Raw genomic sequence first — 26,298 nt, 5'->3', positions numbered from 1 at the left:
TATGGATGAAATAATACCATTTGCCTAGGTTGTAATCATATCATGCATATAGAAGTCAATCATTGAGTGTATATTTATTAGTTACTATAAAGTTATTAGATTTAAAAATGTTAATTTTATTACAATAGCTTCCATATATTTTCATTATTTTCCCATTACTAATGCTCTGTTACACATTATGTCAATTATTATAAACAGCCTGATTCTAGTGATCTTTTGTGTCTTCCATCTCCCTATTTAAACTCAGCATACTTCATACAGATCAGTCAAAGTTCATTCCCAGAATAACATCCACATTCACTCTTTTTCAAATCTGTTTTCATCCTTATACTCTCATTATTGGTTACCTTGCATGGTTTCCAATTTCCTAAGACTAAAGGGAAAATCACTTGGCTTTACATTCATAGCTTTTACAACTATTTTCTACCTTTCACTTCAGGTTGGTTGCAACTATATAAGAGATCTATTAATTCATATTAGATTCTGAGCATCTCACATGATTAAATGTGCACAGACAATCCCCTGCCTGTGTGTTCAGAGTTCCTCATGTATCTAACTTTAAACATTATTCACTTCTGCCCTTGAGAGGACTTAAGAGATCAGAAAATTTTTTTCCTGTATCAAAAGAAAAACTGAAAATAATTTGTAATTCAATAGAATCAAGCCATTTATCTTTTTATTACATGCAGAGGCTTAGTGAACTCACAGTTGAGCTAATAGAAAGTATTTTTTCAGGTAATATAATTAATCATAATATAAGATACATGGAGAATAGGAACATGAATGAATTTATTCCTGTGAGACACAAACAGAATCTAAAGATGCAGAAGATCATATTTGTTGTGTGTGTGTGTGTGTTTTTTTTTTTATCTACATCTTCAATGTGTTGGGCTTCCCTTGTGGCTCAATTGGTAAAGAATCTGCTTGCAATGCAGAAGACCTGGGTTCGATCCCTGGGTTGGGAAGATCCCCTGGAGAAGGGAAAGGCTACCCACTCCAGTATTCTGGCCTGGAGAATTCCATGGACTGTCTAGTTCTTGGGGTCACAAAGAGTCGGACACGACTGAGTGACTTTCACTTTCACTTTCAATGTGTAGGAAACGTGCTCATCATGGTAGCCATCATAGTCAGTCCAATACTGAGTTCTTCCATGTACTTTTTCCTGGACTATTTCTCTTTCATTGATACTTGCTATTCCTCTGTGAATATCCCTAAACTGATCTTAGATTCACTCCATGAAAAGAAGACCATCCCATTCAATGAATGCATGATCCAAATCTTTGGGGAACATTTCTTTGGCAGTACTTAAGTCATCCTGCTTATGTGATGGCCTATGATAGTGATGTGGCCATTTGCAAGCCCTTGCACTATACAAGTATCATGAAGTGGCAGGTGTGTGGGCTGCTAATGGAGTGACATAAGTGTGAAGTTTTCTTCATGGGACCACACCGACTGTTTTCATCTTCAAATTACCCTTCTGTGGCCTCAATGTCATAGACCACTTTTTGTGTGATCTGAATCCTTTGCTCAATATTGCCTGCACTGATATTCACACTCTAGGATTTTTTGTTGTTTCCAACAGTGGATTCCTCTGTCTGTTAAACTTCCTCCTCTTGATGGGCTTCTGTGTGGTCATTCTGCACTTCCTAAGGAACCACAGTTTGGAGGCGAGGTGCAAGGCACTCTCCACTTGTGTCTCCCCCATCATAGTTTTTATCACGCCTCTTGTGCCCTGCACATTTGTGTATCTGAGACCATCAGCTACTCTACCTATTGATAAAGCAGTTGCTGTATTCTACATTTTAATAACTTCCATGTTAAATCCCTTCATCTATACCTTGAGAAGTGCCCAGATGAAAAATGCCATTAGGTATTTGCATAAGAGTGATTTCAGGTGATAAAAAAGATGCATGGAGCCCAGTATGGATTCTGTTGATGCAAATGTCAAGTTATTACTGATACTTTCAGCAAAGAATATTTTTGAGATAAAAGGAAAATAAACAGTCAGTATACGTCATAGATTCTGCAAGGGGAGAAGAAATGGGTGCAAGAAAAGTGAGGACAATTTGGATATCTCACACTTCATGATTTTAAAACTTACTGTAAAGCCACAATAATCAAAACAATGTGGTGTTGGCATAAAAACAGGCATATAGAACAATAGAAAATAGAGCCAGCAATAAACCATTACATGAATGGTTAAATGACTTTAAAAGTATGCCAACATCACCCAATTTAAAAAGCAATTTTTCAACATATTTACTTGGCAAAACTAGATGTCTATATGTAAAAGAATGAAAGTAGATTCTTAGCTTTCATCATATCACAATATACTCAAATGGATCAAACCCCTTAACATAAGAGCTAAAATCATGAAACATTTAGAAAAAATAGAGAGCAAAAGATTCTGGCCATTAGATTAGGCAATTTTTTTTTTTAATGACACCAAAAACAAAGGCACAAGAAAAAAAAGTAGGTAAATAGGACTGTATCATAATTGAATACTTTTATTTGTCAAAGGATACAATCAGCAGAGAGAAAAGGCAACCAAAAAAATGGAAGGAAACAAAGACATATCTGATAAGGAGTTCATATCCAGACTATATAAGAAATTTCTGTAAATCAATAAACTAATAATAATGCAATTAATAAATGGGCAAAGAACTTGAAAGGAATTTTTATTCCAAATTTGTATAACCACGTTCTTTACAGTATTATTCAGAAGAGTTAAATGTTTAAGCAAACAAAGTATCCATTATCTCATGAATAGATAAACAAAATGTGGTATACAGTCAATAGAATATTATTCAGTGTTAAAAAGGAGCAAGTGTACTCATGGTACAACACAGATAAATTGTGAGGATGTGTTAAATAAGTCATTCATTTCTCATAAACTTTACCTTCTCTAATAGGTTTATATTTACAGGTGAAGTGAAGTAAAAGTCACTCAGTTGTGTCCAACTCTTTGCACCCCATGGACTGTATAGTCCACAGAATTCTCTAGGCCAGAATACTGGAGTGGATAGTCAGTCCCTTCTTCAGGGGATCTTCCCAATCCAGGGATCAAACCCAGGCCTCCCACATTGTAGGCTGATTCTTTACTGTTTGAGTCACTAGAGAAACCGTAGTGGTAGGGTTTTTTGTAGGTTCCTCACATTCAGTTCCTCCTATTATCAGATTGTATTATGACAGTACATATGTAACAGCTAATTAAAGACCATATCACACACTTTAACTAAAATCCATACTTTAACTAGATTTATTTGTGTTTACTGGTGCCATGTTTCTCCTCCAGAATGTGAAAAAACACATTATATTCACTTTTCAAGTTCTTTTCAGCTCTTCCAGACAGTGACAGTTTCTCTGACTTTTCTTGTTTTGAATGACCTAGACCTTGATAGCTTTGAAGAGGAGTAGTCAGACATTTTGTATTAAGACCCTCCATTGGGGTTTGTCTGATATTTTGCTCACAATTAGACAAAGGTTATAGGTTATTGGAAGAACACCCACAGAGGAAGTTCTATTTCCACCATACCATATCAGCAGGTAAATACTCCCAATGTGATTTATCACTGTGCTGTGAATCTTGATCACCTAACTGAGGTACTGTTTGTAATAATCCACACCCCCCCCCCCCGGTAAATTTACTCTTTTCTCTCATTTCGTTCTGTGATCTTTGGAAGGAAGCCACTTAAGTGTTTGAGGATAGAACAGCTACATAACTTGTTTGGAATTCTTCTATCTATTCTCACCTAATTATATATATAGTTATTTATTTAATTATTTACATCATTATAACTCACAGGTATTTGTATCTCAATCTTTACATTATATCTCAGTTCAATGTTTATTTTCATGCTGACCTTTTTCCTAGCACTGGGCACTGGGGGCCCTCTTATTTGGTTCCTTTGTCCCTTTGGGTTATTTTCATCAGTGTGTGTGAAGGGAAGGGGCATTTAAGGGAATGGCCTTCTCCAGAATTCTATGCTTTGCATCATCCACATGTAAATACTTCTACAGGGAAAACAAAAGAGATACACTTGCCCAGTCAAAATCTTATATGGAGTGGATTTCAGAAGGCGTGGGGTGAATCCGGAATCAACTCTGTCTTCTGATGTGCAGGTGAGGACCTAAGTCTCCTCATGCGATCACAGAATCCCTGGTTCTAGATAAACTGAATTTTAGGATGACTTGGTCTATTATCAGTTGAGTAAATGGTGTTCAAAATGTCCTTGGGCTGAAAAGAGGGCAACTGAACATTGTAACCTCTGCATGAACTCTTACAGGGCTAATATGACTTTTATTGAAGAGTAACAGTCTATACGATACTTGGAGAAAGTGAATCTGACTAATGACACTGTGAGCGTCTAGTACATATAACACAGCTATGGAAGAATTGAAAGTTTAGAACATTTCTAGGTGTGTTTTGTATTCTAAATTCAGATGATGGAAATAAATGCCTTGCACAGCAGCTTCTGAAGTACTGGAACTGAGGATGTGAGACATCAGTAAATAGAAATAATATCTGCTTGTGAGCTTCAGGATATATTCCGTAGATATGATCATTTGTGGGGAGTATAGGAGAATGCAGACTTCTGTTTTCCTCAATGGCATCCAAGTATAGTGTAGTGAGAAACACTGTTAGACTGTATGCACAGAAGATTTCCTTAAAGCTTTGATTCATTCAACAGATGTTGGTCAAGCACCTACTATTTTCTAGGTGCTCAAATTCAGTAGTTTATGGGTAAAAATTATGCTCCTGGTTTCTTCATTCCAGCTAGTGTCATTTGTATGCATGCAATTTTAATGTAAGCATATGTATCTACATAGTTATAAAGATATAAATATATTATGAGAATGATTCAAATATGACTATCTATCAACTATTAATCTGTGAAAGTGAAGTCGCTCAGTCGTGTCTGACTCTTCGTGACCCTGTGGACTGCAGCGCACCAGGCTCCTCCACCCATGGGATTTTCCAGGCAAGGGTATGGAGTGGGTTGCCATTGCCTTCTCTGGAATTAATGCACTAAAATGTATTAATTCTATGCATTTCATCATATTGATGCTATTATTTCCATTTTACCATCTAGAAGATTGAGATTACAAAGTTTAACTTTCTCCAGGTCACACAGTTGGCAAATAGGAGAGATCAGTGGTTAGTCTCAAGCTTTATCACTATGCTCTTATGCCTTTCACAAAAAACTTGTTGGTCACCTTGACTTGGAAAGGGCCCAGGAAAGGTGGGCTGGTTTAGGAACCACTTGCTCAAAGGCAGACTCTGCCCTTGTAACTTGCTCCCTCCTTGAGTGCCAACTTAAGCTCATCATGCGGTCCCTGGCCTGTGACTCCTCTCAAGGCTTCCAGTAGACACTAGAAAACTCAGATCTGTCAGACTGCCCCTGTGACGAGTGCCTGGCCTCCATTGGGCAAGTCCCATCTTGGCCAAAAGAGCCATTGCTGGGGCCAGACTGGGGTGCAGAGAAATTGCCTGTCCGGTTGAGAAGGAAAGTAGCACACCAGCAGCCCAGAGCCCCATGGCCAGGCCTGTGCAGAAGGTATAGCACTTTGTTTCTCTCAGACACAAGTTCCCCAATCACTTTGAAAGCTGAGCTAGGATAGTGAGAATAGGGCAAGAGTCTGAGAATCACAGCCACCCTGTCTGGGCTTCTGGCTCTCTTCTGGGTCCAAGCTAATCAGCCTTCTCCTGCCTCTGATAATTCTCACATAATCCTGGGGTCCACCTCACCATCACTCTTATGGAAGTCAAATAAGCCATGCAGAGAACTTAATAGCACAAGGCCAGGCAGGTAATAACAATCATTGTGTCTCTACATGCATGGTCACATTTAATCTCCAGGTGGTTAAAGAGACTGAAGTGAAGAAGGTTAAGTTCATTTCCACAAAGTCACTCACAAGGAGTGAGTGGATCCAGGGTCCCAAAGCTCTTGTCCTGTGGCTCTACGCCACAGTAAACCCTGGTTGTTCCTGTCATTGTTGTTGTTAAGGTTCTTATTGTTACAAGATATCTTTGTTATAGCTGCAGTGGAAACCAATAACAGAGGACAATCCCAATAAGTTACCTCCAAGATGGCTGGAGAGGAGTGACTGAATCCAGCAATGATTTTCTATTATTGTTCTACTTGAGGGAAAGTTAGACTGAACGACTAAATCTAAGCACTGAGGGTCAGTCCTAGCCCTAGTCAGGTGACCTGTCTTCAATGCACCCAAGAAATGCAGGCCTGCCGAGAGAATGCTTAATGTCTAGAATTATGAGCGTAAAAGAAGGAAGAAACCACTACAGCAAACTAGAAGAAAGAACATCAAAAACATCAGGGACGAGGTCCCAGGTGCTGTGGCTGGGTCCTGGGCACTGACTTGTAGCAGAAGTTAACATTGTGTTTGTAGAACCGGTAGAGGGTCCCATCATCAGGGGTCATGGCATAGAAGAAGATGGTAGGTGGCAGATTGTATTGGCCAATCTTGCAGAACTCATCAGTTTCTTGAGGAGCACCAGGCTCGATGGCAACACGATCAATCTGTATATATGTATAAATATATGAATATAGATGATAAATATTTATATACTATTCTTCATAGACATAAACAGCAAAAAATTTTTCATTTGGTTGTTGAATCTTGACAAAGGTATACTCGGAAAACACCTAATTAGACAAGTAAACTGTTAGTTAAATGTAGTGTGTTGTTGTTCAATGTGATTAAAAAACACTGAGTTCTGTAACTGCCTCTGCACTTGCCTTAGCATCTTACTCATGCTCTCAAATCTTATATTCTCACCAAAATATCACTGTCACTCCTGCCTAAATAAGAAGGCAATTATTATTGCCTAAGGATGTGCAATTGTGAATAATAGTCCATTAACTAAGATGAGGTTTCAAAAAACATTAATTTTTTAGCAGAATAAATTTAATTTTTTTGAGAAGGTTAAGAGTCTTGGGAATTCAGTAGAGATTTGTTAAACAAAAAATTTTCAACATCAGAATAAGAAATGATGTCTAACCATGATCATTGCAGTTCCATGCTTTCCAGAATAAAACTGGTTAAAAGAAATATTTTTAAATACAACACATGATAACTATGTATTTCAAAATTATCAAAGAGCATATCTTAAAAATTGGGCATGGCTCATGTGGCTGATGCCAGCAAAATTTCCTCATACAGAGAATTCAAATATATGCTCTTGCTGACATTCTTCTAAGTATACATCATTAATATATGAGCATATGTTTCTAATATATATTATCTGATTTAATTAACTTATCTTTCGAGCATACAGTTCTATCCTCTTGGCTTTCACTTTGAAATAGACTTTAGATAGCATTGCTTATGTATCTGCTTTGTTTTTATGAATGGCTCTATCAGTGGATGTCATTACTGTAAGTACCATCCTTACTCATTAAACTCCTTTCAGATGTGTTTTAAGTCCTTTTTTGTATCTTTGCTACCATAGCAAGTGTTGCAGTGGTAGTTATTGTTCTTGTGGGTGACAGTATCTGTAGGGAATGAAATCACTAGATCCATATCTATGTGCAGTTGTAATATTATGGATGGTGGAAATTGCCTCTTAAGAGATTGTGCCCAATTACACTCCTACAAAAGTGAGGCTGGCTAACACCCACAACTCATCAGCACTCTACGTGAACAGACTTGCACCACAAAGAACACTTTGTAAAAATGATAGGTGGAAATATCTAAATAGACATTAAATTTGAATGTATTAATTAGTGAATACAATTGAGCACATTTTCACGTGGTTAATTATCTGATTTTTGTGACCCCATGGACTGTGGCCCATCAGATTCCTCTGTCCATGGGGTTTCCCAGGCAAGAATACTGGAGTTGGTAGCCATTCCTTTCTCCAGAGAATCTTCCTGACCCACAGAACAAACCCTGGTCTCCTGCATTGTGGGCAGATTCTTTAACATCTAAGCCACCAGGGAAGCCCCTAATTATATTTAATAAGCAGAAAAGTCTTTTTTAAAATGGGTTATTTCACCTAGTATTTACTTTGCCACGTTTTAAGCCTAAAAAGTGAAATCCTTCATATTTGAAAATTGTGATTTTGTCTCATATATAAGTAGCAAACATACTTGTCCAGTTTGGCTTTTGTAATTAGCTATTAGCTTTCATTTGAATAGAATAAAGTGTGAATGCATGCTCCTTCACTTAGTTGTGTCCTACTCTGTGACCCATGAACTGTAACTCACCTGGCTTCTCTGTCCATGGAATTTTCCAGGCAAGAATACTAGAGTGGGTTGCCATTCCCTTCTCCAGGGGATCTTCCCAACACAGGGATTAAACCCACTTCTCCTGCATCTCCTTCATCAGCAAGCAGATTCTTCTTACCATTGAGCTACCCAGGAAGTCCTAATATAGGGGACTTAAACCAATTTTTCTAGTGTTTAGCGTTTAGCTAGATATGATAAATAATAGTTGCCTTTTAATTTCCAAATTCTCTTAGGTAAGATGAGAGTACAGGACATTCAAGACATTTATCACAAAAATGTTAATGAAATGTTCCGGGTGTGACTTGGAGCTTCTTGAGTTTCTTTTTCTAAATTCCTGGCGCTGTTCAAGAAGGGGAACACATGTACACCCGGGGCAGATTCATGTCAATGTATGCACAACCAACCAATATAATATTGTAAAGTAATTAGCTTCCAATAAAAAAAAATAAAAATAAAATTTAAAAAGGACAATAAATAAATAAATTTCTGGTGCTTGATTTTAAACCTGAAAATTGAAACAGTGTTTTGATTTATGGCAAATGTTCTACTTATATTTTTCCTTCATTTTAGACTCACTGAGACTCTGTGTCTTAAGAAAGCATATTGAAAGACTCAGAAAAACAATGAAGTAGACAGCATATTATAAATTATAGGAGTGACTTTAAAACTGTAAGCAACTCAAAATGTTTGAGAAGTGGAATAAAAAGTAAATTTAGTCAAAAGCAACCTATTAAAATAAGTGACATGATGGCCTGGACCAAATTACTGTGTATTTGTTACTAAAATTTTATGTTTATTGTTTCTTTCTCTTTGTCTCACCCTCTATCTTGTGTGTGTACTTATTATGTCTGAAGAATAATTTAGTTTTCATTGTTTTCCTGTTTCTTGTACTATTATTTTCATATGCAATCTAGGGAATAGATTAAGTATTATATATTCCTTTTCATTCAGGTAAAAGTGATACATAGCAGATAAATGAGTGCCCATTGAATAGTGACAATCTCACACTTATGGGCTCCAACCCTTGTATTCATTAATACCTTTCCTTTTCTCCTTTGCAGAATTTTTTTTTTCTAGCCAGTGCTTTCATCTCATCAAGTGAAACAATGCTGCAAAATAAGAGTGTAACTGAGTTCATACTATTAGGATTGACAGAGGATCCTGAGAGACAGAAAATGGTATTTGTAATCTTCCTCATTTTCTATTTCGGAACCGTGGTGGGAAATTTGCTTATTATCGTGACCATCAAGTCTAGCCGGACACTTGGGAGCCCCATGTACTTCTTCCTATTTTATTTGTCCTTGGTTGATACCTGCTTTTCAACTTCCATGGCTCCCAGATTAATTATAGATGCTCTGTCTGCAAAGAAAATCATATCATACAGTGAGTGCCTGACTCAAGTCTTTGCACTGCATTTTTTTGGCTCCATGGAGATCTTTGTCCTGGTCCTCATGGCCATTGATCGCTATGCAGCCATTTGCAAGCCTTTGCATTATCCAACCATCATGAGCCAGAAAGCCTGCATCATCTTGATTGTTCTTTCTTGGATAGGATCCTTTATACATTCTATGGCTCAGATTATCCTGGCCTTGAGATTGCCCTTCTGTGGATCCAATTTGATTGATCACTATTGCTGTGATATGCAGCCCTTGTTGAAACTTGCCTGCATGGATATTCATGTGATGAACCTACTGGTAGTGTTTAATAGTGGGTTCATTTGCACAAGCAGTTTTATAATTCTCATAATCTCATATATTGTTATCCTGCATTCACTACGAAACCACAGTGCAGAAGGGAGGAAAAAAGCTCTCTCCACTTGCACTTCCCACGTCATTGTAGTTGTCTTATTTTTTGGGCCATGTATATTTATATATTCCCGACCCGCAACCACTTTTCCCATGGACAAGATGGTGACAGTATTTTATACTATTGGAACACCCTTCCTCAATCCGCTAATCTACACACTAAGGAATGCAGAAGTGAAAAATGCCATGAGAAAGTTATGGCATGTTGGAATTACCTCAAAAAGTAAAAGATGAATTGAGGGCCTTGCTTGATTACTTATTGAGTCATGGTTTGACTGAGTCTGTACAGATATGTGATAGTATCTGTTTATTGTGGGAATGATATATTCTCTCATAAAAGGGCATGACTTTCTACTTCTTTCTAGTTCACAGGTAAGATGAACGCTAAGGTTTCTCATTCTTACATCGACCAAATTTACCAATTTTAACCTGGTTCTCTTGTCAAAGTTTATTTTGAAATAAACTCAGTAAAATAGCTTGAGTTTTGTTTTTCTCAATTTTTAAAAAATTTCCAGGTCTATGCAAAGTTCAGTGTCTACATGCAATGCATGAGGAGGGCCATAAATTATATATATATATAAAAAAACACAATAATGATTCCATCATAAAATCATCTAATTTACTCCTCCATAAACCCAGTACACACAAATATACATGCAGACACTATACAGGGTGTCATAGTTATTTGTATTTCAGATGAATGAGTGATAAAGTTAAGAGGTAAAGAAGAAAATAAAATGAGTTAACATGCAGGTGAAAAATAAAGTAAATAGAATAAGAAGTTAAACAGAGAAGAAAATTTAGAAGGTTTTCAAGTGTTTATAAAGTATTTGTAGTTAAAATTGGGGAATGATGCAATTTTCAAACAACTTTTAGAACATAATATACACACAATGTATAATTTTAGATATTCACCTGCCCTCAAAAGTAATTCATGGAAAAGATGAACTATGAACTCTAAGCATCCTTTCACTTCTCTCCGGAAGAAGTAGAATGCCTGATGTATCCAGTGCTTTTTTTGCTTTCATGCTATGTCTCAAAAAATATTACAAAGTTCCATGTGTCTGTTGAAAATATGCAAACAGAAAATCTGGAGTTCAGAGAAGTGAACGAATCCTTAAGGTTCTGCTAAGAAGTACCAGAAGCAAGGCTTTAAACCAGATCCATATGTATTCCCTGTAATAAATAAAGATGACTAATCCACATTATCCCTTAATTCACACATCTGCATTGTGGTCTACAACACATGAAAAGTTAGGAATCGATGAAATGGTTATGAACTGTTTTTATCCTAGCTTAGAGATGAGTAGTAGAACATAATGATTAAGAGTATGAGCTTTGAACTCAGACTCTACGAATCTAAATCCTGTCTCTACCACCTCAGAGTCCTTTAACTTCAAGGAAGAGAGATGGAATACTGGACCTCATTTTTGTGTGTATATCAGAAATGAAAATAACCCCTATCTTATAGGCTTGTTGTGAGGATTAAACAAGGTAGTATATATAAAGAACTCTGAATAGACATGACAATATGGTAAGTGTTAATTTTTTTCATCATCAGTTCAGTTCAGTCACTCAGTCGTGTCTGACTCTTTGTGACCCCATGAATCGCAGCACGCCAGACCTCCCTGTCCATTACAAAATGTATTTAAAAATATATATATCTACATCATATATATTTACCAAAACATTTTTATTTCATTCAGTGAATGCAATTTATAATTATAATTGTTCACTACGTATATCAGCCCAGTATTGTTAACAGTTTTAAATATTAACCTCAGTTCAGTTCAGTTCAGTTCAGTCGCTCAGTCGTGTCCGACTCTCCGCGACCCCATGAATCACAGCACGCCAGGCGTCCCTGTCCATCACCAACACACGGAGTTCACTCAAACTCATGTCCACAGAGTCGGTGATGCCATCCAGCCATCTCATTCTCCGTCGTCCCCTTCTCCTCCCGCCCCCAATCCCTCCCAGCATCAGAGTCTTTTCCAGTGAGTCAACTCGTCGCATGAGGTGGCCAAAGTATTGCAGTTTCAGCTTTAGCATCAGTCCTTCCAATGAACATCCAGGATTGATCTCCTTTAGAATGGATTGGTTGGATCTCCTTGCAGTATAAGCCTAAGAGAATGTTAAACACATTGCTATTAATTAAGAAATAAAGAAAACTTTAGGGAACAAGTGTCAAACTTTTTACATTTTGTGTCATCAGCTTTAAATATGAGTTAATGTGGAATAGGAATAAAAGCCAAAAGAATAACAAATCATAGTCAACTCACAGATGAATGGATAAAGAGGTTGTGGTGCATACACAAAATGGAATACTCAGTCATGAAAAGGGACAAATCTGAGTCAGTTCCAATGATGTGGATGAACCTAGAGCCTATACAGAAAGAAGTCAGAAAGAGAAAAACAAACATTCCATGTATATATCTACACATATATGCATGGAATCTAGAAGGATGGTACTGATGAATCTATTTGCAGGGAAGCAGTGGAGACACAGACATAGAGAACAGATTTATGGATGAAAGTGGGGGTGGGGAGGGGGGAGACGGTGAGAGGAGAGGAGAGAGAAGCCTGCAAGCATAGACACCACCACATGTTGAACAGACAGTCAATGGGGGTTGGCTGTATGACTCAGGGAACTCAAACTGGGGCTCTGTAACAACCTAGAGGGCTCGGAAAGGGTGAACATGGTAGGGAGGAACATATGTACACCGATGGCTAATTCATGTCAATGGATGGTGGAAATCAAACCCATATTGTAAAGCAAGTATCCTTCAATTCAAAATAAATTAAGAAAAATAGTCACCTCATAGAAACAGAGAATAGAAAAATGTGTGCTAGGGGCTGAGGGCTTGAGGAAACAGAAATAGTTTGATGAAGTTCTACAAACTTTCACTGACAAGATGAAAAAGTTTTGAAAATTTAATGTAGCATAGGATAGCTACAGTTGAAAACATGGTGACTGTATTACATCACTGACAGGCGGTAAGAGAATAGAACTTAAATACTCTCACCAAAAGAAAAGAAAGTTGAGGTTATGGATGTGTTACTGAACCATGTGGGAGAAATCATTTCACAATTTATTTCTGTTGTTGCTAAATCATGTTGAATTCTTTTGCTATGCCATGGACTGTGCCTGCCAGGCTCCTTTGTCCATGAGATTTCCCAAGCAAGAATACTGAAGTAGGTTGCCATTTTATTCTCCAGGAGATCTTCCCTACCCGCCAGGGATTGAACCTTCATCTCCTACACTGGCAGGTGTATTCTGTACCCCTGAGTCACCTGGGAAGCCCAGGTTCCTCTGTCCATAGAATTCTCCAGGACAGAATACTGGAGTGGGTAGCCATTCCCTTCTCCATGGGATCTTCCAAACCCAGGAATTGAACTTGGGTCAACTGCATGGCAAGTGACACTTTACCATCTGAGTCACTTCCATAGTCTTCTGTGTGTGTGTTCAGTTGCTCAGTTGTGTCTGACTCTTTTTTACTCCATATACTAAAGACCACCAGCCTCCTCTGTCCATGAATTTTTCAGGAATTCTGGAGTGGATTGCCATCTCCTCTTCCATGGGATCTTCCAACTCAAGAAACAAACCCACATCTCTTGCATCTCCTACATTGGTAGATGGATTCTTTATCACTGTGCCCCCATGGGAAGCCCATGCAACCCTGTAATGTATGAAACACACTTTGAATTCAAGTACTTTGAAGTGGCTTCCATCAATTTTATGCTTGCATTGCAATCTGTGATTCATGTCTCATGCATTGGCAGTCAGATTTTTTAACACTAGCTCCACCTGGAAAGCCCAATCAAAACTGGGTTTCCAGAAAAGGTTTAATGTTGAAAAGAAGACAGAAGTCTTTATCTGACATGAGTGTTCTCTCTCTGACATAACAGTATTGCAGATCCCACACTAGAATTATGCCATTGTCGGTCTTCACAGGACATTCAGCATTCACAGAAACTCAGATTCAGATAGAGAAAGGGAATTCACATGCTTAGGTTGCATGTGCAGGGAATACAAGTCCCCACTCAAGAATAGGTGTTTTTCAAATTTCTCTTCAAACAAAGCCTTTCCATCAAAGATGTAATTAATTCCTGGGAGAGAAAAATAAGCTATAAGACAAAGTACTTGAATCTTAGTGGGGACCTCTTTAAATATCCATGCATTGCAGGCAAAAATGTTTCCTTTACTTGTTCACATCTACAGAGCAAGATTGATCAAGGGTGAAATGAATACTCTGGTGTGTTTCCACCACACATTGTGCCTCCTGACCATGAGATGAGAGCCATCAATGGAAGAACATTTCTCCATACTGCTCCAGCTGAATCCATTATGAAGTTAAGTTCCAGGTTTTCTGTGAAAACTTTTTGATGCTTTAGGCTAGAAGTGAAGATTTAAGGCTTATAAAACGACTTACTTACCCACTGTTAATGTGGTACTGAATTGTATGAATACTGTCTTTCTGAGTGTGTCATAGTTTTTGTACTGAAAGCTATTTATCCCAAGAAGATGTCTGTTTGCAAATGAGATTAGTTCTGAATACCCCCAAATATCACTAAGACCATATAAGATCTGAAAGAGTATTCTTCAATAATGCTAACTCTAATTAAACGTTGTTTGTTTCCATATATAGTAATGACTATGTTTCATCATTTTTCAAATAGGATAATAGAGTATTTAATCTTTACCCCATTCCTCTAAAGAGGGTTAATGAATATTATTACCTACTTTAGCAGATGAAGAAATAATTGAGGCTCACACAGAATAAGAATTTTGTAGGACTCAATTCTCTAACACTAGATGCTCTTCTTTTGTCAACAGACATATCTTTTAATAATTAAGACTAATCATGAGAATGAAAGCAAATTTGTAACACACTTCACACTCAAGACTTTTACATTGACATTTCAGTTCAGTTCAGTTCAGTCTCTCAGTCGTGTCCGACTCTCCACGAAACCATGAATCACAGCACGCCAGGCCTCCCTGTCCATCACCAACTCCCGGAGTACACTCAAACTCATGTCCACAGAGTCGGTGATGCCATCCAGCCATCTCACTCTCGGTCGTCCCCCTCTCCTCCCACCCCCAATTCTTCCTAGCATCAGACTCTTTTCCAGTGAGTCAACACGACGCATGAGGTGGCCAAAGAATTGGAATTTCAGCTTCAGCATCAGTCCTTCCAATGAACACCTAAGATTGATCTCCTTTAGAATAAACTGGTTGGATCTCCTCACAGTCCAAGAGACTCTCAAGAGTCTTCTCCAGCACCACAGTTCAAAAGCATCGATTCTTTGGTGATCAGCTTTCTTAACAGTCCAACTCTCACATCCATACATGACCACAGGAAAAAACATAGCCTTGATTAGATGGACTTTGGTTGGCAAAGTAATGTCTCTGCTTTTTAATATGCTGTCTAGGTTGGTCATAACTTTCCTTTCAAGGAGTAAGCGTCTTTTAATTTCATGGCTGCAATCAGCATCTGCAGTGATTTTGGAGCCCCCCAAAAATAAAGTCTGACACTGTTTCCACTGTTTTTCCATCTATTTCCCATGAAGTGATGGGACCAGATGCCATGATCTTCGTTTTCTGAATGTTGAGCTTCACGCCAACCTTTTCACTCTCCTCTTTCACTTTCATCAAGAGGCTTTTGAGTTCCTCTTCACTTTCTGCCATAAGGGTAGTGTTATCTGCATATCTGAGGTTATTGATATTTCTCCCGGCAATCTTGATTCCAGCTTGTGCTTCTTCCAGCCCAGCGTTCCTCATGATGTACTCTGCATAGAAGTTAAATAAACGGGGTGACAATATACAACCTTGACGTACTCCTTTTCCTATTTGGAACCAGTCTGTTTTTCCATGTCCAGTTCTAACTGTTGCTTCCTGACCTGCATACAGGTTTCTCAAGAGGCAGGTCAGGTGTTCTGGTATTCCCATCTCATTCAGAATGTTTCACAGTTTATTGTGATCCACACAGTCAAAGGCTTTGGCATAGTTAATGAAGCAGAAATCGATGTTTTTCTGGAACTCTCTTGCTTTATCCATGATCCAGCGGATGTTGGCAATTTGATCTCTGGTGCCTCTGCCTTTTCTAAAACCTGCTTGAACATCTGGGAGTTCATGGTTCACATACTGCTGAAGCCTGGCTTGGAGAATTTTGAGCATGATTTTACTAGCATGTGAGATGAGTGCAATTGTGCGGTAGTTAGAGCATTCTTTGGCATTGCCTTTCTTTAAGTGTAAATACTAAATGATGTAGATCATCATCTGTTTAATCCAAACATGAATAAGGAGAGCTCTTCCTGTGATCACTCATTATGGATAATGTGAGTCTCTGTGGCTTTTTTAAAAATAAAATTTCAGATGATTATTCCTCAGTTTATTGCATGGTTAAATATTTCTTTTTATTATTGATTAAAATACCAATTCTTTCTGTCTCCTAGGTGCATGCTGCTGCTGCTGCTAAGTCGCTTCATTTGTGTCCGTCTCTGTGTGACCCCATAGATGGCAGCCCATGTGGCTCACCATCCCTGGGATTCTCCAGGCAAGAACTCTGGAGTGGGTTGCCATAGTCATAAAAATAAGTGAAGGTCCTCTGTGTGCCCTCTGCAGTGTGGTGGATATATTCATATATGTTTCCTCAATCCGTTCTCATAACAGCCTGTGAGGTGGACATTATTGTTCTCATTTGATACTAGAGGAAACTAGGGTGTAAGCTGACAAGAAATATACCCCAGAATCAAGCAGCTGCAAGTGGAGAAAGACAAGATCCTTATCAGTTTTATTTTTCTTCTGATTCTCAAATCAATATATTTAACTGCTGGAATCATCTTTTCAACATTTTGCAGAAGAGTCTGTAGGTTAATACGTTGTAGGGAAATTGTGGAGAAAAGAAATAAGGGTGAGGAAGAGATAAAACTAAAATTGACCCTCAATAAAAGTAGTATTACGTGGTTATTCAAAATTAAGAATTTCAGCAAGTTTTACTGTGTGTGTCTGAGTCTGTGTATATATATTTACATTTATTAAATGACATTGTTTCATAGACACTCACTTCTGAAGGAATATTAATTATAATTATTATGATTATATGTAAAGGTTCTTTTTAGGTCAACATGGTTTATTTTAACCTAATAAGATAGAACACTATTTAAGAATTTGGAGGAAATAAAAAGAAGTAGAATCTGAACTAGTCTTAGATCTGCTTTCATTAGTTGCTTGATTTTTGTCAAGATCCTTACTTTCTCTAAACGTCTACTCACTAGTGTGAAAAATAAGTATAAAAATGATAGTAGTAATCATTTCAGAGGTCTGCAGTGAACATTAAATAATCAGATGTCTGAAAAAACATGTAGAGCACAGTAAGTATTCATTATGATTTTAAAGCTAGTTTTATTGTTGCTAGTGGCTATAATTACATTTTTCTGCTATCATTATTAGTCTTACTGTTAACATTAGTCTCTGATATCCTTTACCTTGTGCAAATGGATGAAATAATGCCATGTGCAGGTCACTACCATGCCATGCACAGAGCAATCAATCACTGTTAGCTACTGTTAAATTATTGGATTTAGGCAACATGGCTTTTCAGTCCTATTACAGTATCCAGAGTCCCCTGTATTCATTCTTTTCCTATTATGGGTTCCCCATAACACTTAATGTGAGTGCTTAATTATTCTGTTATACATAAAATTTTGATCTCCATCTCCTTACAGAACATCTTCAAAGTTCACTTGGTCCAAGTCACACACACAAAAAAAATCTTTACGAGGGTTATATGCAAAATTCACTCTTTCTCAAATTTGCCTTCATGCCTACACTCATGTGCCCATATTCTTATACTTATATTCTAATATTTGCACTCAAATCCTCATGTACTCATAGTTGAAAAATGTTTAAGATATCAGACTATTTTCCATCTTAAAAAATCTTATTAGAATTTAGATATCTATAGAATCTAGGCAATTGCTATTTATTAGATGAAAAACAAAAATTCAAGGCTGTGTTAAAAAATTGTGACTTTTTAAGGTACTGTGATCAATAAGAACACGAAAAACATGGAAAATAGGAACAATGTCACAGAGTTTATTCTACTGGGACTCATGCAAAATCCAAAGATGCAGAAAATCATATTTGTTGTGTTTTCGGTTGTCTACTGATGCTGGGAAAGGTTGGGGGTGGGAGGAGAAGGGGACGACCGAGAATGAGATGGCTGGATGGCATCACCGACTCTGTGGACATGAGTTTGGGTGAACTCCAGGAGTTGGTGATGGACAGGGAGGCCTGGTGTGCTGTGATTCATGGGGTCGCGGAGAGTCGGACATGACTGAGCAACTGAAGTGAACTGAACTGAACATCATCTCTATGGCAGGAAAGGTATTCACTGTGGTCGTCATCACCACCAGCCCATTATTGGGGTCCCCAATGTACTTCTTTCTGGCTCATCTTTCTTTATTGATGTCTGCTATTCCTGTGTTGATACTCCTAAACTGGTCATAGATTCACTCTGTGAAAAGAAAACCAGAAACTATAAAACTCCTAGAGGAGAATGTAGGCAAAACACTCTCCAACATAAATCACAGCAGGATCCTCCAAGACCCACCTCCCAGAATATTGGAAATAAAAGCAAAAATAAACAAATGGGACCTAATTAAAATCAAAAGCTTCTGCACAGCAAAGGAAACTATAAGTAAGGTGAAAAGACAGCCTTCAGAATGGGAGAAAATAATAGCAAATGAAGCAACTGATAAAGGATTAATCTCCAAATTATACAAGCAGCTCCTGAAGCTCAATTCCAGAAAAATAAATGACCCAATCAAAAAATGGGCCAAAGAACTAAACAGAAATTTCTCCAAAGAAGACATAAAGATGGCTAACAAACACATGAAAAGATGCTCAACATCCCTCATAATCAGAGAGATGCAAATCAAAACCACAATGAGATACCATTTCACACCAGTCAGAATGGCTGCTATCCAAAAGTCTACATGCAATAAATGCTGGAGAGGATGTGGAGAGAAAGGAACCCTCTTACACTGTTGGTGGGAATGCAAACTAGTACAGCCACTATGGAGAACAGTGTGGAGATTCCTCAAAAAATTGGAAATAGAACTGCCATATGATCCAGCAATCGCACTCCTGGGCATACACACCGAGGAAACCAGAATTGAAAGAGACACGTGTACTCCAATGTTCATTGCAGCACTGTTTATAATAGCCAGGACATGGAAGCAACCTAGATGTCCATCTGCAGACGAATGGATAAGAAAGCTTTGGTACATATACACAATGGAGTATTATTCAGCCATTAAAAAGAATACATTTGAATCAGTTCTAATGAGGTGGATGAAACTGGAGCCTATTATACAGAGTGAAGTAAGCCAGAAAGAAAAACACCAATACAGTATACTAACACATATATATGGAATTTAGAAAGATGCAAATGATAACCCTGTATACGAGACAGCAAAAGAGACACAGATGTATAGAACAGTCTTTGGGACTCTATGGGAGAGAGTGAGGGTGGGATGATTTGTGAGAATGGCATTGAAACACGTATGTTGTCATATGTGAAACGAATCACTAGTTCAGGGTTGATGCATGTTATAGGATGCTCGGGGCTGGCATGCGGGGATGACCCAGAGGGAGGATAAAGGGAGGAAGGAGGTGGGAGGGGGATTCAGGAGGGGGAACTTATGTAAACCCGGGGCAAATTCATATCAATGTATGGCAAAACCAACCAATATAATATTGTAAAATAATTTGCCTCCAATAAAAAATAAATTAACTACAAAAAAAAAAAAAAAAAGAAAACCAGTACTTTCAAAGGATGCATGCATCAAATCTTTTGGGAACACTTCCTCGCGGGTATTGATATCATCCTGCTTATTGCAATGGCCTATGACTGCTATGTGGTCATTTGGAAGCCCCTGCAGTACACAACAGGAGAAGGCAATGGCAACCCACTCCAGTCCTCTTGCCTGGAAAATCCCATGGATGGAGGAGCCTGATAGGCTGCGGTCCAGGGGGTCTCGAAGCGTCGGACACGACTGAGTGACTTCACTTTCACTTTTCACTTTCATGCATTGGAGAAGGAAATGTCAACCCACTCCAGTGTTCTTGCCTGGAGAATCCCAGGGGCAGGGGAGCCTGGTGAGCTGCCGTCTATGGGGTAACACAAGAGTCGGACACGACTGAAGTGACTTAGCAGCAGCAGCAGTACACAACCATCATGAATCAGTGGTTATGCTGGTTGCTAGTGGGAGTGGCATGGATGGGAGGCTTTCTTCACGGAGTCATACAGATCCTCTTCATCATCAGATTACCCTTCTGCGACCCTAATGTCATAGATCACTTTACGTGTGACCTGAACCCTTTGCTCGAACTTGCCTGCACTGATACCCACACTCTAGGGCTCTTCAATGCTGCCAACAGTGATGTTCTCTGTCTGTTAAACTTCCTTCTCTTGGTTGGCTCCTATGTGGTCATTCTGCACTCCCTAAGGACAAAACACAAGGAGGCCTGACGCAAAGCCCTCTCCACTTGTGTCTCCCACATCACAACAGTTGTCATATTCTTTGTGCCCTGAACATTTGTATACATGAGACCTGCAGTTATTTTGCCTATTGATAAAACGGTGGCTGTATTCTACACTATGATAACCCCCATGTTAAATCCCTTAATCTATACCTTGAGGAATGCCCAGTTGAAAACTGCTATTGGGAAATGGTTTAGAAGTAAAGCTATTTCACGTGAAATATAAATGTGGCCAGAACGCAAAGTCGATTGAACAGAGTTACTGTCAAAGGGATATTGCTGATAATCTCTGCAAAGAATACCTAGTGAAATAAAGAACAGCAACAACGACAAAAAAAATACCAAACTTAGATTCTGTAAGAAGCAGATTAGAAATTGGTGCAAGAAAATGGGAAAGGCCAAACCCAGGATCATTCTTTGAATATGTAGAAAATTCTATCAAACTGGGACTTTATATCATTGAATTCATCAATTTATATGGGTTCAAAATATTTATTCTAGTAAAAATAAAAGAAATAAAATATATTGTTTCTTATTGATAATCTCAGTAACAATCCATAGAGCTGGGCATGGCTGTTTTCCCCATTAACAGGTGAGAGACTAAAGAGAAAGGAGTAAATTCCAAAATGAAAATATCAAAGAACTAATAAACAGAATCTAACTAATCACTCAAATCATGCTCTTAACTGTCAGAAAACAATGACAGAAGGGTAACCTAATTACCATTGAAAGAGTCTGGGACTGTTTCAGACTATAAATACACACACACACATATTGTGTGTGCATTATAATACATATCATATATTATTATATAATTAGCTATATTGCATGTATACTTACACATATATTACATATACATTAGTTATATAACATTATTATGTTAGTATGTATGTATGTGTGTTCCCAGTCATGTTACAACACTGTGATCCCATGGACTGCAACCCACTAGGCTCCTCTGCCCATGGAATTTTTCCAGGCAAGAATACTGGGGTGGGTTGCCATTCCCTACTCAGGGGATTTTCCTGACCCAGGTATAGAAACTGCATTTTTGTGTCTCCTGCATTTTCAGGCAGATTGTTTACCACTAGTACCACCTGTGAAGCCCTAGTATGTATACTATTATATAATAGGTTATTCAGTTCAGTTCAGTCACTCAGTCGTGTCCGACTCTTTGCCACCCCATCAATCACAGCACACCAGGCCTCCCTGTCCACCACCAACTCCCGGAGTTCACCCAAATTCATGTCCATAGTGTCGGTGATGCCATCCAGCCATCTCATTCTCGGTCGTCCCCTTCTCCTCCCGCCCCCAACCTTTCCCAGCATCAGAGTCTTTTCCAGTGAGTCAACTCGACACATGAGGTGGCCAAAGTACTGGAGTTTCAGCTTCAGCATCAGTCCCTCCAATGAACAGCTAGGATTGATCTCCTTTAGAATAAACTGGTTGGATCTCCTCGCAGTCCAAGAGACTCTCAAGAGTCTTCTCCAGCACCACAGTTCAAAAGCATCAATTCTTTGGTGATAAGCCTTCTTCATAGTCCAACTCTCACATCCATACATGACCACGGGAAAAAACATAGCCTTGACTAGACGGACCTTGGTTGGCAAAATAATGTCTCTGCTTTTTAATATACTATCTAGGTTGGTCATAACTTTCCTTCCAAGGAGCAAGCGTCTTTTAATTTCATGGCTGTAATCAGCATCTGCAGTGATTTTGGAGCCCCCAAAAATAAAATCTGACACTGTCTCCACTGTTTTTCCATCTATTTCCCATGAGGTGATGGGACCAGATGCCATGATCTTTGTTTTCTGAATGTCGAGCTTCAAGCTAACCTTTTCACTCTCCTCTTTCACTTTCATCAAGAGGCTTTTTAGTTTCTCTTCACTTTCTGCCATAAGGGTGGTGTAATCTGCATATCTGAAGTTATTGATATTTCTCCCGGCAATCTTGATTCCAGCTTGTGCTTCTTCCAGCCCAGCGTTCCTCATGATATACTCTGCATATAAGTTAAATAAGCAGGGTGACAATGAGTTTGAGTGAACTCCGGAGTCGGTGATGGACAGGGAGGCCTGGTGTGCTGTGATTCATGGGGTTGCAAAGAGTCGGAAATGACTGAGCGACTGAACTGAACTGAACTGAATTTGATAGATGATACATTTGAGGCTGGAGATTAAGAAATGTGTGTGAGCTAACATTCCATCACTAGATATTCTTTTTTTTTTTTTTTAATCAGGAAACACTTATTTTAGTAATGAAAGCCATTTCTGAGGAATGAAAAAAAATTTAATACACTTCATAAACAAAATATATAAATGTATTAGAAAATAAAAATAATCACCTTTGTTCCAAGCAGGAAGAAGGATAATTCTTTCTTGGATCAACTGCTATGAGCATATGAGTCCTTTTGGCTTCTCCCGGTGTACTGCATATTTAAAAGTTTCTCTGTATTATTACTCAGATTGTCAATTCTTCCTGTCTACTAGCTGCACATAGAGCCATAAAAAAAACTGAAGTTGCTTTGTGTTTTCACAACAGTATGATGGATATATTCATATATGTTTTCTAAATCTACTTTCATAAGAGACTGTGAGGCTGACATAATGTTCCCACTTGATACTAGAGGAAACATGGTGTAAGTTGACAAGAAATGTAGCCTGGATCATGAGCTACAAGTAGAAAAGGCAAGACTCTATCATGTTCTTTAGATTCGCCAGTCAATGTACTTAACCACTAGTATCACCTTTTTAACATTTCGTAGAAGAGTTTGTGAGTGTATGATTTCTATGGAAATTGAGGTAGGAAGGAAATGGAGGTAAAAGAAAGACAAAGATCAAATGGATCTTCAATGAAAGCAGTACAGCATAGTTTTCAACATTTGGGAATTTCATTATGTTACACTGTGTGTGGTTGTGTCCGAGTCTGTGTGTATTTGTATTTGTGACTGTCAGTGAAATTGCTTCATATATTATTGACTCTGAAGTACTATCAGAGCAATTATACTTATTATGGTTATGCTACTGCTGCTGCTAAGTGGCTTCAGCCGTGTGTGACTCTGTGCCACCCCATAGATGGCAGTCCACCAGGCTCCCACATCCCTGGGATTCTCCAGGCAAGAACTTTGGAGTGGGTTGCCATTGCCTTCTCCATATAATGGTTATAGATTTTGTCAAAAGGGAGAGTTCAAATTCAACATGGTAAGTTTAAACTTAACAATAACGGATGCATTTTAAGAATTTGGAAGGGGAAAAAAATATAATCTGAACTAAATTTAAACCTATCTTTCATTAGTTGTTCTATTTGGGGCAGGAACCTAAAGGCATTAATTAAAGTGACTATAATAATTATTGTTATTATCATGGTCATATCAAAGGAGTTTGCTGGCTTAACATTATTTACAATATAACATCACAATATACGGTGTGTAAAAAATTTGGAGGAAAACAAAGATAAGAAGTATAATCTGGTCTAATCTTGACTTTGCACTTTATTAGCTGCTTGATCTTGGCAGGAGCATTAATTTCTCTATTCTTCTCTTCCTGTTATGTAAAATAAGTATAAAAATGATGGCAGCAAACACCCTGAAGGTTTTTAATGGGGATTAAATAAACAAATGTCTGAAAAAAATAGCACACAGTAAGTGTTCATTAAGTTTCTAAAAATAATTTTATTGGAGTATTGTTTATTAAAATTATGGTTTAGTTAATAGTATCATTTGATTCACTTCAGTTTAGTTCAGTTGCTAAGTCGAGTCCGACTTTTTGTGACCCCATGAATCACAGCACGCCAGGCCTCCCTGTCCATCACCAACTCCCAGAGTTCACTCAAACTCATGTCCATCGAGTCGGTGATGCCATCCAGCCATCTCATTCTCTGTCGTCCCCTTCTCCTCCCGCCCCCAATCCCTCCCAGCATCAGAGTCTTTTCCAGTGAGTCAACTCTTCGCATTTGGTGGCCAAAGTATCATTCAGTTCAGTTCAGTCGCTCAGTCGTGTCCGACTCTTTGCAACCCCATGAATCACAGCACGCCAGGCCTTCCTGGCCATCACCAACTCCTGGAGTTCACTGAAACTCAGGTCCATCGAGTCGGTGATGCCATCCAGCCATCTCATCCTCTGTCGTCCCCTTCTTCTCCCGCCCCCAATCCCTCCCAGCATCAGAGTCTTTTCCAGTGAGTCAGCTCGTCACATGAGGTGGTCAAAGTATTGGAGTTTCAGCTTCAGCATCAGTCCTGAACACCGAGGATTGGTCTCCTTTATAATGGACTGGTTGGATCTCCTTGCAGTCCAAGGGACTCTCAAGAGTCTTCTCCAACACCACAGTTCAAAAGCATCAATTCTTCGGCGATCAGCTTTCTTCACAGTCCAACTCTCACATCCATACATGACCACTGGAAAAACCATAGCCTTGACTAGACGGACCTTGTTTGGCAAAGTAATGTCTCTGCTTTTTAATATACTGTCTAGGTTGGTCATAACTTTCCTTCCAAGGAGTAAGCATCTTTTAATTTCATGGCTGCAATCAGCATCCACAGTGATTTTGGAGTACCAGAAAATAAAGCCTGACACTGTTTCCACTGTTTCCCCATCTATTTCCCATAAAGTGATGGGACCAGATGCCATAATACATGCTATAAATTTACCATATAAATTATAATGAAAGTTAAAGAATCTGGGGAACATAAAATGCTAACAATACTTGAGAATCCAATCAGAAAGAACTTGTGCATGTGGAGTAGGGTGCTGTTGGCCAACCCTTGGGATATTCAGTGCATGGAGGCAGGATACTGGGGAGAGGAATCAGGGGCTTCCAAGTGTCTTCCTTCCTTCTAAGAAAAAAGTGAAGTCAAGGAATATTCTTGCTTTCCAGGTTTTCAGGCTAATACACAGTTAACTACAGAAAGAAAGTTACCATTTCCATTCAAGAGCCTGAATACAACCTCTAGCAAGTCACATAGACAACATCTCTGGGTAAGGAACTTCAGTTTTCTATAACCCTAAAAGTAAATGCAGTTACTAGAACTACATATGGTGGCTCAGACAGTAAAAGCATCTGCCTACAATGTGGGAGACCTGGGTTCGATCCCTGGGTCAGGAAGATCCCCTGTAGAAGGAAATTGCAATGCACTCCAGTAACGTTGCCTGGAAAATCACATGGATGGAAGAGTCTAGTAGGCTACAGTCCCTGAGGTCACAAAGAGTTGGACATGACTGAACGACTTCACTACTACACTACAGAACCACATATAGAATACAAAGCCAATGCATCATAAACATGTCTCACTGACATAAGATCTTGGCTTCCTGGCCACCATAACACACCTGCCACGATACACTCCCTCAGGACCATTTGCATGTGAAAACATTCTAAGTACTATTGGTTTAATATATGAAATGGACAGGAATATGGAGCCCCCAAATCTAGGAAAAATTCTCTATCCTTCTCTATTTATCTGCTAGTCCTGCTTTTCCTGTGGCTGACCCCTTTTTAAATTATAGCAAATTTTATAGTAAAGGTACCATCAGTTCAGTTCAGTTGCTCAGTGATGTCTGGCTCTGTGACCCCCATGGACTGCAACATGCCAGGCTTCCCTGTCCATCACTAACTCCCAGAGCTTGGTGATACTCATGTCCATTGAGTTGGTGATGCTATACCCTGTACAATAAATTCTGTGAAGTAAAAGAAAAGTGTTCTGTGTATT

General features: G+C 38.6%; 1 protein-coding gene and 2 pseudogenes across 1 annotated transcript; all 3 read left to right on the top strand.

Annotated features, from left to right (window-relative positions):
- The window catches only part of LOC129557401 (frizzled-3-like), a 929,688-nt pseudogene that overhangs the window by 175,840 nt on the left and 727,550 nt on the right, over window positions 1-26,298 (top strand).
- Window positions 9,356-10,288, top strand: LOC129557300 (olfactory receptor 4C11-like). Its single transcript, XM_055427864.2, has one exon. The coding sequence runs from the start codon at window positions 9,356-9,358 to the stop codon at window positions 10,286-10,288; it is 933 nt and encodes a 310-aa protein (XP_055283839.2).
- LOC148773789 (olfactory receptor 4C13-like) lies at window positions 18,122-20,826 on the top strand (annotated as a pseudogene).

This window comes from Moschus berezovskii, chromosome 26 (assembly GCF_049115385.1).
Source record: "Moschus berezovskii isolate FMDL1 chromosome 26, NW_MosBer_1.0, whole genome shotgun sequence".
In the NCBI taxonomy this organism is placed as follows: domain Eukaryota; kingdom Metazoa; phylum Chordata; class Mammalia; order Artiodactyla; family Moschidae; genus Moschus; species Moschus berezovskii.
Note: the sequence above shows the minus strand (reverse complement) of the source record. Positions and strands in the feature narration are given on the sequence as shown.